Here is a 17,500-nt window from a genome sequence, read left to right as displayed (position 1 = left end):
GGGTGATAAGATGTTCGCTAAGAAAGCAAAAAAGTCACAAGCAAAGGTGTTTACCCAGGACACAATAGACCTTAATGGAACGTCTGGTAGATAAACCATACAATAATGTAGATCCAAGGTCTTTGACACAGCCTACCACAGTGATACATAGAGTAGCGCTTAATCAGTCGACCTTATCACCTTATGAAGACGACCAGTAAGCAGTCAAAACATCACAATCTGCGTGAAGCAAACAACTATACATGCAAGTCTCATTTTTTTAAGAAAACCAATCTTTGATATGCAGAAGGAAAAGGCTCAATCAATTATTTCTTAACCCAGTCTAATAATTGACATGAAGAGGGATGGTTTAACGAGTCATCAACAATTTTAAGAAGGTGCAGACAATCTAAAAAAGTATGCTCTTTTGGGACAGTTTGATTGCACAGGCATGTAATGCATTTCTCATCATTCAAATATCAAACCTGTTTATTTCCATTCTGATTATGAGAACGTGGTGATGTAATTTAATAGAAAATTGTCTAAACTTGTCGTCAGAAGTGATTTTGAAGGGAGCTGATAAAAGAAGACCCACCGCATAATTGCTTTGTGGTAGTGGGCAATCTGCGATCAAAATTTCAGTTCTTTAAACATTTGAACTGACAGATTGGGACAAAAGAAAATGGTCTAGCCTAGATTACAGATTCGTAACCTTGGATTACTAAGTACAAAGCTTCTTTTTTGGATGTAGAGTTCAGCAAATTTCAACAAGGTTCACAGACCAGAGTGTTCATATAACCAGCTAACCGTGCACACACTATCACTTGACAGACTCAGAGCTTTAATCTTAAGAAAAGACCAAATGCTATCTCGTTATTTTAACCCTGTTTATATAGTAGGATATTATGTACTTTCTACCAATCAGTAGCTAGACTTATCAGATTGCAGGAAACATGATGCTACAAGCATACTAGTGGGTTACTGGGTACTGCTGAGTGGTAACGTTTTGTTTAAGTATTGTAAGACTTAGTTATGCTTTTACTTATCAGTTAAAAGAAGAAAATGAAAAGCTTAGAAATGAAATTAAAGAATTCAAGGAAGCAAGGGAGCAAGACAAGAATAGGTAATATTATTAAGAGAGTTTACTCCATATAGTCAGTGGCCCACTGTTTAATCAGGCCACTGTGATAATATTATTTGAGACTCGTATAGATTGAAATGTATGTGTTGAAAAGACATTAGCGGTTGTTTAAAAACCAAGACCAAAACAAGCACATGTTGTTGTATAATTATGTCATTGCTATACTCAATTTTCGTACGTGAGTTCAAGCCATGAAATAGGCTAAACAGGATCTCTTTTAATTGCATACAATAATATTTATACAAACGTGAGAAAGAGACATGCAAGTCAAAATAATTGTTGGTGTTGGTTTTGCATCTTTTTGTTAAGAAAAAATGCAAGAGATTTTAAGGAAATCTGTCACAATGGCTTACTTACCTTTGCCACTTATTCAAAAGCCACTCTCTCTCCTAGCTCTAGATGATAAGATCCTTCTTTGTAGTTGATAAGAGGCAAAGAAATACCTAGTAGCAAATATGTGGAATTTGTAGTGCCATTCAATTAAAATAGTAACCAATTTTTGGAAAATAAATAATTATTGTGTAGGAGTCTTAGGTTAAACTAGAATCTTATCTTATGAAGATAGTACAAGTCAGAATTCTACAGGATACCGGTAAATAATGTATATTGTTCTCTGGTTTGTTGAACAGTTTTAACCTAAACACTAAATTGGGAAGAATAATATACACACCATCCTGGTAAGAAGTGTTTAACTGGGTTTTTATCTTCATTATTTTCATCTTTACATTATTTCAAATTCTTAAATCAAAATAGGATTACAAACTTGCAAAAGAAGTTGGTAAAGATTGAGAAAAGAGAAGCAGATGAAACAGCAGCCCTTGAGAATATGGTACAGATGGTGGAAAAAAACTTGGAGATTACAACCGTATGTTTCCATATCTTTAAAATAATGTTGAGGGTTACATGTTTCCAATATGTTCCTCTTTTTGATAACTTTAATTCCTTTATAGTTGTACTAATGGTAATTTTGGAGTTCAAATGTGTATTCTTTTGTTTAATAGATCTATTCATTGAAAAGAAAACGTTTTTTTCTAACCCTTTCCCATGGAAACTGTTCTCCATTAATCACTTTTACCAATGTTAGTGGTACACGTTATTTAACGTTGGAAGTTCCTTTACTCTCTAGAGAGTAAAGTAATAGCTCCTTTAGGAATCCTCAATTTCACAAAGCCTACCAACAATGTTTCGCAAACAACAAGCCTGATATGTAGGAAGCTGAAATATCACTTTATATTTGAAAACAACGAATAAAGACCACCTTTGAGTAACATTCCCAAAATGTCCTTTAATTTCCAGCAACGGGCCTTAAGAGCAGAAGCAACAGTAACAAAACTGAGGGAGGAAGTGAACATTTTAAAGGTATGATGTCGAATTTAAAATTTCAACAAAAATTACGAAAAATCAATCAGTGTTTTCGACAATGACTGTTGGCACAGAAGGCTAATGTTTTTCTTTAACATTTTCATTAGACAGAGTCAGTCCCTATAGCAACATACAACCAGTTTTTAGATGCCAATGAGAGCACAATGGTAGCAGTTAGAGATAAGTCACGAGCTGCCGCTGATCAAATGAATACAGCAGCAAAGAATGCAGGCCAAGCAATAAGGTACAGTGTACATGCTTTTGGCTGATAAGTTTTTCTCTGTCTTGGAAACCAACACAATTTATCAAAAGAAAGGCTCCTTTTCTCCTGAATTTTGTTTAAAAGTTATTTTCCTTTATAATTTATTTAATGGCTGGAGGAATGGATCCCTTAGGTCTAATTTGAGACCCTTATTTCATAACTTTTTGCTTGGATTTGCCTAAAATTATTCGCAGACTCGCAATTAAAATAGAAATCAGTTAGGGGTTTTCTGCTTTATTTTTTTGCTTTGTTTTCAAGAAAAAACGAGCAAATCCAATTAAAAATCCTTAAGTAGGGTGATCGGATTTCAAACACTCGTATATTCACAAGTTTGAGCAGATTTGGGAAAGAGAGAAAAAATTACAAATACTGCAATGTAGCTTAAAATACCAAATGAGGATTATTAAAGGAACAAACACTCTGATGGTATTAGGGCACCACAGCCAATTTTAATAGCCACCATCCCAATTTTTTCAACTTCCATAACATAGAAAGATTTACTTTGAATTAGAAAAACTAAGGCAAAAAATCCAGACACAAAAACCTATCAGTAAAAGTGCTATCATACTTTAATGCAATCATAAAATATTACTTTTTATTTGTTAAACAAATAGAAAAGATGAATGACCATATAGTTCCAATGAAAACCCAAACCATTGGTGCTACTTTAAGTTACTGGAATAAATGCAAACAAACTAATATTTACTATCAAAAGGATTTCGAATTATGGAAGAGATAAATTTATTGTCCTCATATTTGTAGAATCCCCGAAGAAGATACGACTCCATGGACATGGATTAAACCACAACAAAACACATTTAATAATCCAACATGGCCTGCCCGCTTTTACGCGCCCCTACATCATGTAGGACAGCATGAAATATACATCTGCGCTCTTCATGTAGACTTACACGAAACATCCTACATCCCTTTCCTTCTTCATAAAACAAGAAGACAAATATAACATTGTGAACTTAAACAACACTTAAAGAGTCATCCTGACATCCGATGATCACACTAAAGTTAATGTTCAATAATAAATGTTCATTCTATAACAAAGTCCTCAAATCTTTTTGGTGCATGTCTTGTCTGCACTGGTCGTGGTGACTTCACAGGTGTGGCGTCGCTCTGCTTGATTTCATCCTTCTGACTCTGCTGCATTCCTCCCAGATCACTTGCAACATCTCCAACATCCACCTCTTGAGATGCTGATTTCTCCGGACCCTCTGGTTTCTCTCTTTCGTGGTACAACTTCACATGAGTGGTATTTCTTTTATACTGGGCCCCCTCAGGCGACTTGATCACAACACTGTTACCGCACTTGTCAATTAGCTCGTATGGCTGGCTCTCAAACTGGGTGGTCCACTTGTTTGCTCGAGGTTGCTTTAACAGGACTTTGTCTCCAGCCATCAGATTGCTTTCTTCAGCCTTACGCGTACTGTCAGAGTATTCCTTCATTTTTATTTTCTTTTCTTGGTCTCGATCCCTTACTTCTTCATCTAGTTTTGCAGCCTGCCTCAAACCTGGAAGCTTTGTGCGCAATGTCCTTCTGAACAACAACTCTGATGGGCACATTCCTGTACTTGGATGGGGAGTATTTCGATAGGCAACTAAATACGTCTGTACGGCCTCTTTCCAGTCCTTTCCTTCCACTTGTGCGATCTGCATTCTTTTAAGAAGTGACCTGTTCTGACGTTCAATCTCTCCGTTCGCTTGGGGCCACAACGGGGTGGTCTTCCTATGCTTAATTCCATTGTCCTTTAAGAACGTTTTAAAGGCTTCTGCCACAAAATGGGGACCATTGTCACTCGTCACTGTGTATGGCAATCCATGAGTTGCAAACATCTTCTTTAGGCTGTTGATGGCCACCTCTGCTGTGTTTCTCTTTGAAATACTAATTTCTACATATCTACTGTAGTAGTTGGTCACCGCGAAGACATAGTCTTCTGATGGTAGTGGGCCCATGAAATCAATCGCGATATCCTGCCAGGGCCCTTGAGGCAATTCAGTCATATGAAGAGGTTCAGGATTACATAGTCCGCCCACAACTTGGCAACCATGACATGTCTTGCAAAAATTCTCAGCGTCCTTATCAATGCCTGGCCACCAGACCTTTGTTCGTAGTCGCTGTTTCATTTTCACCAGTCCTTGATGTCCTTCATGGCCTAATTCAATCACTCTTCCTTTTTCTTTGGTACCACTATTCTTGTTCCTCTGAGGACAATATTTCCAAAAAGGCAAAGCTCATCTCGGATTGGCTTGTAACCAGGGCAATTAGAAAACCAGGGCAATTAGAATTCTCCCAGTTTCCAGTCTTGATGCACTCTCGTAAGGTGTCTAACTCATCATCAACTGAAGATTCTCTTTCAATTACTTCAGCAGTCATGGCCTGTGGCACAGCAGTGTTCGCTACAAATCTGATGTACTCTTCAGCAACACTCCTTGACTCTTTTTCTTCAATCTTTCTAAGGCGCGACAATGCATCTGCAATGTTCAGTTGCCCAGGCAAATATTTCACTGAAAATACATAAGGCTGCAACCGGAGAACCCATCGTTCAATTCTTGCTGAAGGCCTGGACCGTGTGGAATAAATGAATTCAAGAAGTTTGTGATCAGTCCATAGTTCAAATTCTATTCCATAAAGGTAAACATGAAATTTCTCACAAGCCCACACAAGTCCCAATGCCTCCCTTTCAGTTTGCGAATAACATCGCTCCACCTCAGAAAGTCCTCTACTGGCATAACAAATTACCCGGTTCTCTCCTTTGTGCTCTTGAACCAAGACTGCCCCCAGACCCACTGGGCTTGCATCAGCAATAATCTTCGTCTTTGTACTGCGGTCAAAATAGCCTAAAGTCTCTGCCTGAGTTAACCTCCGTTTCAATTCTGCAAAGGCTGCCTGCTGCTCTGGACCAAACACAAACGGCTCTCCTTTCTTTGTCAGCCTCCTCAGTGGTTCTGCCACAGTTGCAAGGTCCGGGATGAATCTGGCATTGAAATTAACCAGGCCAAGAAAACTTCTAACCTCTGACACACTCTGTGGTTCACAAGCCTCATTAACTGCTTTGACGTTTTCTTCAGTTGGACCAATGCCTTGACGAGATAGTACCAGGCCCATAAATGTGAGCTTCGGCATATGAAATACACATTTCTTCTTATTGAGAGTAAGACCCCTGTCCCTCAACCTGGTCAACACTTTTTCCAATCGCTTGTCATGCTCAGCTGTGTTAGGACCATAAATGATGATGTCATCTGAAATGTTTGCTGTTCCACTGCAATCTTGCAATACTTGTTGAATTACTTGCTGATATTTCTCTGGTGCAGATGTGATGCCAAATATCAGCCGCTTATATCTAAACAGGCCCTTGTGTGTTACAAAGGTTGTAGTGCCACGTGACTCCTCGCTGAGCTCAATTTGATGGTAGCCCCACTTCAGATCCAATTTGCTGAAGACACTACCTTCTTGCATATTCTCCAAAACTTCGTCAATGGTGGGGATTGGATGCCTCTCGCGAATAATGGCTTTATTGGCACACCGCATGTCTACACACAATCTCACATCACCGTTGGGCTTGGGCACCACCACAACAGGGTTTACCCATGGCATTGGACCTTCAACTTTCTCAATAATATCTTCCTGGAGAAGTTCATCAAGTTTCTTTTCAATCTTCTCTCTCAAGCTAAATGCCGGCCGTCGTAATGGTTGTGCTACCGGCTGGACTTGCTGATCAATATGTAAGTTCAGTTGAAAGTCTTTCAATTTGCCAATTCCTGTGAACACATCTTTGTACCTAGTCATTAGCTCACTGTTAACTGGAATGTTCAGCTTCAGGACTCCTAACTCAGTGGCCGTTTCTCTTCCTAGAAGTGACTCCCCTTGACCCTTGACAACTGTGACTTCAGCTGACACACCCTTGTTTCTCATTGTGATATCCGCTGTAAATGTACCAATAACTTCAAGTGGGCTAATTGCTCCATAGGCGTACAGCTTCTTTGTGTTTTGCTGTGAGACGCACCTGATATGGCATTTCTTCAGTTGTTCCCACGAGGCTTGACTAATGACATTCGCACTCGCGCCAGAATCGATGATCATCTCCACTGGGACACCTCCAATGTTGACTACTACCTTTCCTCCATGATCCCTACCAGCAATTGCAAACACATATTCGTCATCATCGTCATCACCACAGGCATCCTCCTGCATATACCGTACATCCGATTTTCCAGGAGTAGCTAGGAATTTTGTTTTGCATACATTTGCAAAATGTCCAACCTGTGAGCATTTTGTGCACGTTTTTCCTCTTGCTGGGCACTGGAGATCTCTGGCAAAATGACCCCTTCTTCCACATCGATAACACTCACTACTTGACTGTGTGCTGAACTTTCTATTGCTCCTCCCAGGCAAGCTCTCACGGACTCGATTGACTGGCTCAGTGGAGAAATTCATACTTTGTGTTTGCCTCCGGACTGCTTCGTAATTACGTGCAATTTCTTGTAGATTCTGAAGAGTGAGGGCCTGACCTTTTTCCAGAAGTTTACGGCGCAGCTCGTTAGATCTACACTTCGAAACTATTTGATCTCGAATCTGGGCCTCCATTTGATCTCCGTAATCACACTGCTGGGCTTTCCGCCTCAATCGCACTGCATATTGGTCAACCGTTTCATTTTCTTCCTGTACCATTTCTCTGAACAAATGCCGCTCATAGGGAATGTTAATTTGAGTTACGAAATGTGCTGTTAAGGCATCTTCAGCCTTCTGGTAATCCTTTGCACCACCAGTGTTTGGCAAAACATCAAAAATATCTTGAACATCCGATCCTGCACAATGAAGAAGAAGCGCCCGTCTTTGCACTTTGTTGTCATCCTTGTCTGGAACGATAATCAGACCTTTTCCATCTGCATATAACTGAAAACTTCGAAGCCATCTTTTCCATTCTGTACCCACGCTACTCGGATCACTGTTGACATCAAACGGTCGAATTCCTCCAAGTTCCAAATCTTTGAAATTCATCTTCGCTAAAAAGTATTCCTTACACCTTGAGAACCATCCTCGTCGCCAGTTGTAGAATCCCCGAAGAAGATACGACTCGATGGACACGGATTGAACCACAACAAAACACATTTAATAATCCAACATGGCCTGCCCGCTTTTACGCGCCCCTACATCATGTAGGACAGCATGAAATATACATCTGCGCTCTTCATGTAGACTTACACGAAACATCCTACAATATTCCCAGTACCAATTAAAGGAAAGCTCAAATCTAACAATGTGGCAATAGTTCGCTATTCTTATGACTGCAAACCTGACAACCCATATGCCTTGCGCTCTTCACCATGCCAATTTACGATCATACGTTCGCACGTTGAAGCTCATGGGAAAAGGTGAATAGATTATGCAAACTATTGTTTAAAGGCTTGTAGTTGTTTTGATAAATTTTTGATGGAAGGTTCGGGTTATGTGGTCAGGAACACTTTCCATGGAATCCATGTTCATGAATATTTTGGTTTCTTGTGTGCAGGTGTGTGGGTGTGTGATCTTGACCATTTGATTGATTCTTTTAAATTTTTTTTTCAGCCAATTGCTCGCAGGGGTGGATACATTAAAGTTTATATCTCAGCAGCTGCAGTCTATTGATAGGATAACAAATGTCCATGTTCATTCAGATGACACATGATATTTTGCTTAACCCTCCAAGAAATCTGGCACCTGTAATTAATATTGCTGTAAAAAAGTGTGAAGAGAGACTAGATCAATTTTGTTACAATACCAGATGATGTATAAGTGAAAATATTTTGTCACGTTTTAACTGTAAATCATATCAGTTCAAATTGTGCATGTTTATTAAGATGACACATTATATTTTGCTTAACCTCCCAAGAAATCTGGCACCTGTAATTAATATTGCTGTACAAAAGTGTGAAGACAGACTAGATCAATTTGTTACAATACCAGATGATGTATAAGTGGAAATATTTTGTCATGTTTTAACTGTAAATCTTATTAGTTCAAATTGTGCATGTTCATTAAGATGACACTTGATATTTTGCTTAACCTTCCAAGAAATCTGGCACCTGTAATTAATATTGCTGTAAAAAAGTGTGAAGACAGACTAGATCAATTTTTTTATAATACCAGATGATGTATTAAGTGGAAATATTTGTCATGTTTTAGCTATAAATCTCATTAGTTCAAATTGTGCATTCACCTGAAAGTTCACAAACAAAGAACTTTGATTAATGCAGTCCTAAATTCTAAACATAATAATTACTGATCAGCATCTCAACCCATTATTTTTCACCTGCATTATATCACTGCATGCTAAGAGCAAAATGATGCAAATGAAGTCTGTTAGAAAGATGGAAGTGACCTTTTTTGTAACAGGGATCTTATCAGGGGTAATCTTAACATATGCAAAATTGGTACGTAGCATTATTAAGAGTAAAACAAGCGGCGTTAAAACAGTGCTGCATGCTTTTGTTTAATAACGCAGCATGCTTTACATGCAAATATTCACTGGTGAAGTGCTTTCCTGTATTTTTGTCTACAAACAATCCAGACATCTTGTTGATACATTGGTTCAACACAGGCTTGCTTCAGGTTTTAACACATTCATTTTTTCCTTTTCGCCATTCATCAAAGATATTTATCACCCAATTCCATTGGCTTCGAGCGGCATCAGAAAACCGGCTGTCTTTCAACTGTCTTCAAACTCTTAGCATTCTTTGGCTGAGATTGGTGCACAAAGTCTCTGTGTCAAATCTTTCGCTCCCTGGGAATAATAAACCAAGCCAAGCCCAACAATATTTACATCCATATCCGCCCCTTCTATTTTAAGGAATAATTTCTAAATCAGGTGTACCATCACTGTAATCAAAATTCTAATATTTTAAAAAATACAACCACACTTTTGAATTTTCGGAACATGTTTCGATGTTTCAAACATCATCTTCAGCCATAGAGAGTGTAACATTAAAATTTTTTTACAAGATAATTCGTATATATATATAACTATCAATACAATGATTCTTTGTAGATTAAATGTTCGTTACAAGTACGTAAAATTCAAACGAACCAACAATATTATAGAGAACACAACTGACTTAACGGTAAGTCATCAGTCAGATGATGTTTGAAACATCGAAACATGTTCCGAAAATTCAAAAGTGTGGTTGTATTTTTTAAAATATTAGTAACACTTGTGCTATCCAGACCATTTGGAAAAATCAAAATTCTCCTTTGATCATTTTCATCCTTATTTGTTGATCTGGTCACAATGCGGCTACGCAAAGCCAATGAAATTGCAGCAACCAAAAGTTTGTACTCACCTTCACTTAATTCACCATGACATTCCTCCAAATTTACAGTATGCTTTGACTGCGTTCGGAAAATTGTGGTCTTTTCTTCCGAACATAATACTTTGCATAACCCTTACGTCCAATAAAAGCATCAATTCAACGTCGTTAGTTCTTTGAATTATTGGTTCTTTCAAAAGCACAAAAGGGTGGCAGCACTCAGTGAAATAATTACAATGGGTATGAATGACGATCAATAATAAGAAATAGACATTGACTTTGGCTCACAGCATTATTGGATATAATGTTGTGAGCCTCTATTCAAAAATGTAACAACCAACAATATTTCTTTCAACCTCTGGTTGTTTGCATCAAATATTACTATAAGTTATCATGTGACTGTTGCAATTTCTTTTAAAGAGTTATCGCATAAACTCAGTCATTTATGGAATTATTTACTCTTCTAATTCCGTGGTTTGTTGGGTACTCTCAAAAACAAAGACAAAGGAGGAGGCAAGTAATGAATTGGGTCATAAGTGCTTTTGTCTCCAGATAATTTCTCAGTCTTTGATATCTTATCAGCGAAATGACCCTACGCACCCAACTCAGGAGTCATCGATTTGATGAGTGACATAAAAACAGTTTTTTTAGCTTTAAGGAATGACCCCAGCAGTCCATCTTGTATACTACATATGTACTGTAATTGATGGAAGATTCCATGTACTGCAAGTTCTATTGTTTTTTTATTGTCATGTTTGAAGTGTGTCCATTTTCCCCATCCAACAAATATCTCTGTGTACATCAAATATCAAGCCTCATGGCTTTGGCAAAGGGGTTCAAGAGATATTCTTGAGATAATTTATCACTTAAGTCCCGAAAAACAAAACAGATAAAAGACAAAGGCCATTTTCCCCTCCAAGATGGCTGGTGTAGCGCTTAAATAAGCTTCAACAAGCTTATAGAAATCGTAAATTATTACAGTTATCAAAACTAATAGAAATGTTTCAACATCCTAATCTGAACTTAATACAAACATATCTTCTTAAAAGAGCTCTCACTTTCAGATTCGATTCACAGGCACCTCTCAGATTATCAGCATGATCTTTGCTCTTTTGTTTCTTTTTGCGATCTCTGTCCAGTACTACCTGAACACAACTTGTATGCACCAGGAAGTTTTGACAAATTTCTCTTCAGAATAAAAGCTTTACAAGACTTCCCTTGTAGTTGTGCGTGGTGTGCTTCTGTAAGCTATCCGCGTCCTTTATAGTGTGCAATGGACATGGCTTTAACAACCTCTTACTCCTCTTACTCTTAGCTTGTGGCCATCATAGAGTTGACGTCTAAGTTCAATGTTGTTTTTACTGAGGTAGGCTTCCAATTCTTCAGCACCTCGTCCGATGCCTTCTAAATTTCAGTCATCGCTTTGGCTACATTCTACGGTACATAGGGATTTTCTTCTGCTCCATTATTACTTTCACTTGAACTCCTACCAGTTTGGGGAGATAAGGCATCAGCTATGTTTGAAGTGCTGGGACAATACTTCTCTGTGAACTTTTATGGCTGAAGTCGTAAAACCCACCATTCAATCCTTCTAGATGGCTGTGATTTACGTGAGTTCATCACTTCAAGCGGTTTGTGATCAGTTTGTAACTCAAAATGTTTGTCATAGAAATAAACATGAAACCTTTCACAAGCCCACACGAAAACTAAAGCTTCTCTTTCTGTTTGCAAATATCTCCTTTCAACTGTTGTTGGTCTTAGCTTGCGTGGCAAACTGGTCTCCACTTACCATGTTGCTGTTGAACAAGAATGGTAGCTGGTCGCCCTGGTTCTGCAACTGTGGTCAGATTTGGAATGATTTTCGCACTAAAATTCAAGAGTCCTAGGAAACGCCTTACTTGTGTTCTCTGGCATTGACTACTGCTCCGCAATCTGATTAATAATTCATTAATTGGCTACCCAATAATTGTCAGGCAGATGGATCTTGATACCCAATGAAACACCAGATTAAGATCTTTAGGGTTTGATCTCGGATCAAACACCTGCATTTTAATGAGTACCATCTTTTAATTATGTTTCCAGTGCTCGATGAAAGAGTGTAAACCTTTAATTAAAACATTCAAATGGTAAACCGAAATTTATCCTATCCACGAGGTCAAATTATTTCAGAAATGTTGGAGATCTTTCCTGTTGTCACTATTATCAAGAGGATTTAATCCTTCAGCTCTTTTCATCTCTTCAAAGTAGCAACGGATTGTAAATACAATGTCATGCACAGTCTTTGGGGATACCTTTCTCACTTTTTTGCTACTTCCATTACAAATTTGCCCAGCCGATAATTCAAAGACCTGATCAGCTAACTCAATGTTGTACCCAATTCAAATCTCCCGGGATTAAAATTCTTTGTGTGCTGTATTTGCATGATAATGTAGCATTCATATGTAAACTAGACGCTCCATGAGCGTACACTGGGTTGCATGTGATACGTGTTACTCAAAAACAGAAGGGACTCAGTTGGGTGGTATTGAACTGCAGCGTTCCAGGCAATTTTTTTCAAGTCGGGGGTCATTAAGACCATTTAAGGGGTCACCCAGAAGTCGTGCCAGCAGAGGCCCTTTGGCTCACACGTTCATACGACGAAACAGATCTTTTTCTGAGGTTAAAAACCTGGCTACCTATTAATCATTTGTCAGAAAGAAAAAATTCCTGTCATCTTTAGAAAAAATAGGCACGCATTGCGTACGTGTGGTAGTGCAGTAACACAGCGCTTTATTAGATATTGTCAACTGAGCTGTGTTTTGCCTTCCAGAAGATTCAAGCTGTCTTTGCGTAATATGTAGCTCTAATAGTACATGATATTGTTTTGGTATTTTATATCACTGTAGTGCCATGGTAGAAGTCTTAGGTAAATAGCCCCCTGAGAAGACATGTGGTTACAAGCAAAGTACTAAACCCAGAGAGACTGAAGAAGATAAAAGGGAATCGAGAAACACTGGCTTCTAGTTCCCTCACAACGTCTTTTCACCACAAGTTTAAGCGTGCACTCTGAGCGTCTGACAGCTTTGTAATACAAAAGCATTCTGTTTCCCAGAGCTGCGATCCTATTGGCCAGCGCCGCTGCCAGAAAGAAAGACTTCGTAACAGAACAGGGCCCGGTTGTTCAAAAGCCGATTAACGTTAATCCCAGCGCCACTACGTTATTTACGTTGTACTCAGCGGTTGTTAGCGGCTGCGCAGGCTTGTCTGTACGTCTGTTCCTCGTGCTCGAGTTTTGCTTCTAGTTGTTGTTTATTAAACCTTCGAGTTAACGCAGTGTTTCCTCTTTATTGGCGTGGTGGCAACAAGTGTGGACTTTGGATCCTGCGACATCTACTCCTCCACAAGGTCAAAACGCCGTTATTTCTGGTGAGCGATTTGTGAACTTTCCAGCATGGCCGCCTCGCCTGGAGCACCCAAACAGTGGCAGTTAACAAAGATCGAGACGATTACTTCGTACGACAGTTGGCGGCAGAAGTTGATCTATGTCCTTTCACTCGACAAGAACATTGTTCGCTTCCTTGATACAACCTTGCAGAAACAAACCGCCACCAATCCACTTAGGGGCCTTACCGACGATGGCACTGCGATCGCTGAAGCTCAGCGTCTCACTGCCGCCCAAAAGAACACCCATCTGGACCTACTACTCGGCCAAATAGCCAACTTCTGTCCTGTAATCTCTAGGAATTCCATCGTTAAACACTCAACTTCCCTGAACGACATTATGGTTTCCAGTCCTCCGGAGGGCTCTTTCTTGACTTGGCTAGCATACGCCTACAGCCTGATGAGAGACCTGAGGACCTGTTTCAGTGTCTTATGGCTTTCTTTGAGGATAACCTCCTTTCTGTTCACGGCTGCTTAACACACCATGGAGATCAAGTAACTGCTGAAGAAGACCTCTCCCCCACACTGGAGAACACTGTCGTCTTCCTCTGGCTCCAGTTGATACATCCCGGCTTACCCCTCTTGGTGAAACAAAAATACGGTTCTGAATTACGCAATAAGACCCCGGCTTCACTAAAACCTGAGATCTCTCAACCTCTTGGATGTCTCCTTGATGAGTTACGGGGCATCGAAGATACCAAAGCCATGCGTATTGGCAGTACCACACCAAGGTGCCTCCCTATTGCTGCTCAAGGCCAACCCCGACGATGCCCCTTCTTGTCTTGCATCCTCTGCAAAACTGCCGGTCGCCCACATACCACTCACAACCTTATGGATTGTCGCTACCTACCTGACCGTGACCATCGACCATGGGCTCGGTCACGCATGGTGATGGATGATCCTGACGACCTCGGTGCTGAGGAGTGCGAGTCCTTGGATGAGAGTGGTGACCTTGTAGTCCCACCAGTCCAGAGTGAAGAGCCAACAGCCCTTCGCGTGAGCATTGTCCAATCACCTGTCCTTAACACCTTCTACCATGAACACCCAGTGCAGCTCACCCTGGACACCGGTGCAACTTCCAACATGGTCCGCGCCTCCGCTGCCCAACTGTATGGTTTCCCCATAACCCCGGCCTCCCAAATGGCTCATCAGGCCGATGGAGTTACCCCAATGGATGTCATTGGCGAAGTCCACTGCTCCCTAACCCGTGTACAGTGGACGTTTGACTTAGATGCCCTGGTCGTTCGTCAGCTGGATGTCGATATCGTGGCCGGTAACCCTTTCATGACCCGCAATGACATTGGTGTTTGCCCTGCCAAACGTCAGATTGAGATAGGTGGCACTGAGATTATCAGCTACAGCTCACCCTCCAGGCATACACGCCAACCAAACGTGCGGCATACCCAATCCTTCCTGCTATGCAACCCAAATCGCACAGTCGTTCTGCCAGGGGAGTTTGTCCAGTTCAGTACCCCTTCCGACGCGGACTCCAACACCCTGTGGGCCCTGGAGCCCCGGCTGGATTGCCCTTCTAACATGCCTCGTAAACCTGAAGATGCGTGGCCTCTGCCCCAGCAAATTCAATCTGTCGATCATGCCGTATGCGTCCCCAACACGACCAGCTCCCCCATTCTCCTGAAGAGCGGTGAGCAGTTATGCCAGGTTCGGCACATTCTACCTATCGAAGCCTCCACCTCCACTTCACCTCCCACCACACGTACTGCTGCCTCCCCTTCTCCAGCCATCTGCAAGCCCTTCTCCCCCCATGTGATCCTTGATCCTGATGGGTGCCTAGATCAGGACATTCGTGACCAATTCATAGCTCTCAATCTGGAGTTTGATGATGTGTTCAATCCTTCCATCTCTAAATACATTGGTGCAAGTGGCAAAATTGAGCCTGTTGTCAACATCGGCCCCACCCTTCCTCCTCAGCGCAAAGGTCGGCTTCCACAGTATAACAGGAACACCCTCGAGGAATTACAAGACAAATTCCATGAGCTCGAAGCTGCTGGCGTCTTTGCAAAACCTGAGCAAGTCAACGTCCATGTAGAGTACCTGGACACCTCGTTTCTCGTTAAGAAGCCCAATGGTGGTAGCCGGCTCGTGAGATCCTTCGGAGAAGTCGCCCAGTACAGCAAACATCAACCCTCCTTAATGCCAAATGTTGCGTGAAATAGGGAAGTGGAAGTACATTGTTATCACTGATTTGCTGAAGTCTTTCTATCAGATTTCCCTGGCGAATTCATCTATGAAGTACTGTGGTGTTGCGACACCATTCAAAGGCATCCGTGTTTACACTCGTTCTGCCATGGGCATGCCTGGGTCCGAAACTTGCCTTGAAGAACTGATGTCCCGAGTTCTGGGAGACCTCATTCAAGAGGGCTGTGTTGCCAAAATTGCTGATGACCTGTACGTTGGTGGCAACAGCCCCATTGAGGTCCTCAACAATTGGAGAAGAGTTCTTGCTCTACTCCAAAAGAACAATCTTCGCTTATCCGCAGCCAAAACTGTTCATCTGCCCAAGAAAGGCCGTCGTACAAGGCAGGGTGTGGTCTAATGGCACCCTGCAAGCTAGCCCCCACAAATTGGCCGCACTATCCTCGGTCGAGCCTCCCTCCACAGTGCAAGGCCTCCGCTCCTTTGTCGGAGCTTACAAGTTTCTAAGCCGAGTGCTTCCCAGATTTGCGGAGCTGCTTGATCCCCTCGACCAAGCCACTGCAGGGAAAGAGACAAAATTGTGTGGTGCGACGAATTACTGCTGGCCTTCAAAACTGTCCAACGTGCATTGGTAGACAACCGGACCATCACCATCCCCCAGCCTCAAGACGCCTTATGGATCGTGACTGGCGGCTCCGTCAAGAATAGAGGCATCTCAGCCACACTTAACGTACACCAAAATGGCTCGCTGCTCTTAGCTGGGTTCTTCAGCGCCAAGCTTCGTAAGCATCAAGTGACTTGGTTGCCCTGTGAGATTGAAGCTTTGGCTATTGGGGCGGCAATTAGACATTTTGCCCCCTATATCATTCAATCCCCACACACAACCGAGGTACTCACCGACAGCAGACCTTGTGTTCAGGCTTATGAAAAGCTCAAGAGAGGAGAATTCTCAGCCAGCTGAAGGGTCACCCACCTTCCTGTCAACAGTCAGCTGCTATTCTGTCCACATACGTCATATCGCCGGAGTTGAGAACCTACCCTCCGATTTTGCAAGCCGTAACCCCAAGAATGTTTGGACTCTAGTTGCCAAATTTGCAAATTCATCATCGAACTCGAGGATTCCGTTGTTCGCAGCCTCTCTGTTAGTGATGTCCTTCAAGAGTCTGCCAAGATGCCCTTCACTAGCTGTGCTGACTGCCAGGCTACCCAGCTGGAGTGTCCACACCTCCGGAGAACACACTCGCACCTTAGCCGAGGTACCCGACCCTCTAAGAAGGCCACCAAAATTATTGATGTGAAACGCTACCTTAATGATGTCGTAATCGCCGCTGACGGCCTTCTCGTTGTGCGAGACCATCAACCCTTCCAACCCCCTCGTGAGCGCCTGGTTGTCCCTCCCTCCGTCTTAGACGGCCTATTAACAGCTCTTCACATCCGGCTTAGCCACCCGTCAAAGTACCAAACAAAGCGTCTCTTCAGCCGATACTTCTTTGCTCTAGACGTTGACAAGGCCATCGACCTTGTATCTTCTTCCTGTCACACCTGTGAGTCCGTGAAGTCAATCTCTAAACACTTTCAGCCCCAGTCAAGCGTGGAAGCTCCTCGGTCCATTGGCGTCTCATTCGCAGCTGATGTTGCCTGACGTCACCGACAATTAATCCTCGTACTAAGAGAGACAGTCTCCTCGTACACTTTAACCACCCTTGTCAAGAGCGAGAAACATGAGGGTCTCCACAACGCCCTCATAGTCTTATGTTCCCAGCTGCGTTCCTTACACGATGGCGGTGTGACAGTCCGTGTTGATCCTGCCCCTGGTTTCTGTGCACTTGCCTCCGACCCAATTCTCCTCTCCCACGGAATTACCTTGGAGATCGACAGGGTCA

General features: G+C 41.8%; 1 protein-coding gene across 1 annotated transcript in view; it reads left to right on the top strand.

The window, feature by feature from the left end:
- LOC137998996 (endosome-associated-trafficking regulator 1-like) overlaps nucleotides 1–10,207 on the top strand; it is a 36,085-nt gene extending 25,878 nt beyond the window's left edge. Inside the window, exons 5-9 of the mRNA XM_068844835.1 lie at nucleotides 1,029–1,102; nucleotides 1,874–1,985; nucleotides 2,417–2,479; nucleotides 2,590–2,726; nucleotides 8,323–10,207. Coding sequence (XP_068700936.1) covers nucleotides 1,029–1,102; nucleotides 1,874–1,985; nucleotides 2,417–2,479; nucleotides 2,590–2,726; nucleotides 8,323–8,422 — 486 coding nt within the window. The 3' untranslated portion in view covers nucleotides 8,423–10,207. The remainder of the gene's footprint in view (nucleotides 1–1,028; nucleotides 1,103–1,873; nucleotides 1,986–2,416; nucleotides 2,480–2,589; nucleotides 2,727–8,322) is intronic.
- The last annotated feature ends 7,293 nt before the right edge of the window (nucleotides 10,208–17,500 follow it).

The sequence above is a fragment of the Montipora foliosa genome, chromosome 1, assembly GCF_036669935.1.
Source record: "Montipora foliosa isolate CH-2021 chromosome 1, ASM3666993v2, whole genome shotgun sequence".
In the NCBI taxonomy this organism is placed as follows: Eukaryota; Metazoa; Cnidaria; class Anthozoa; order Scleractinia; family Acroporidae; genus Montipora; species Montipora foliosa.
Note: the sequence above shows the minus strand (reverse complement) of the source record. Positions and strands in the feature narration are given on the sequence as shown.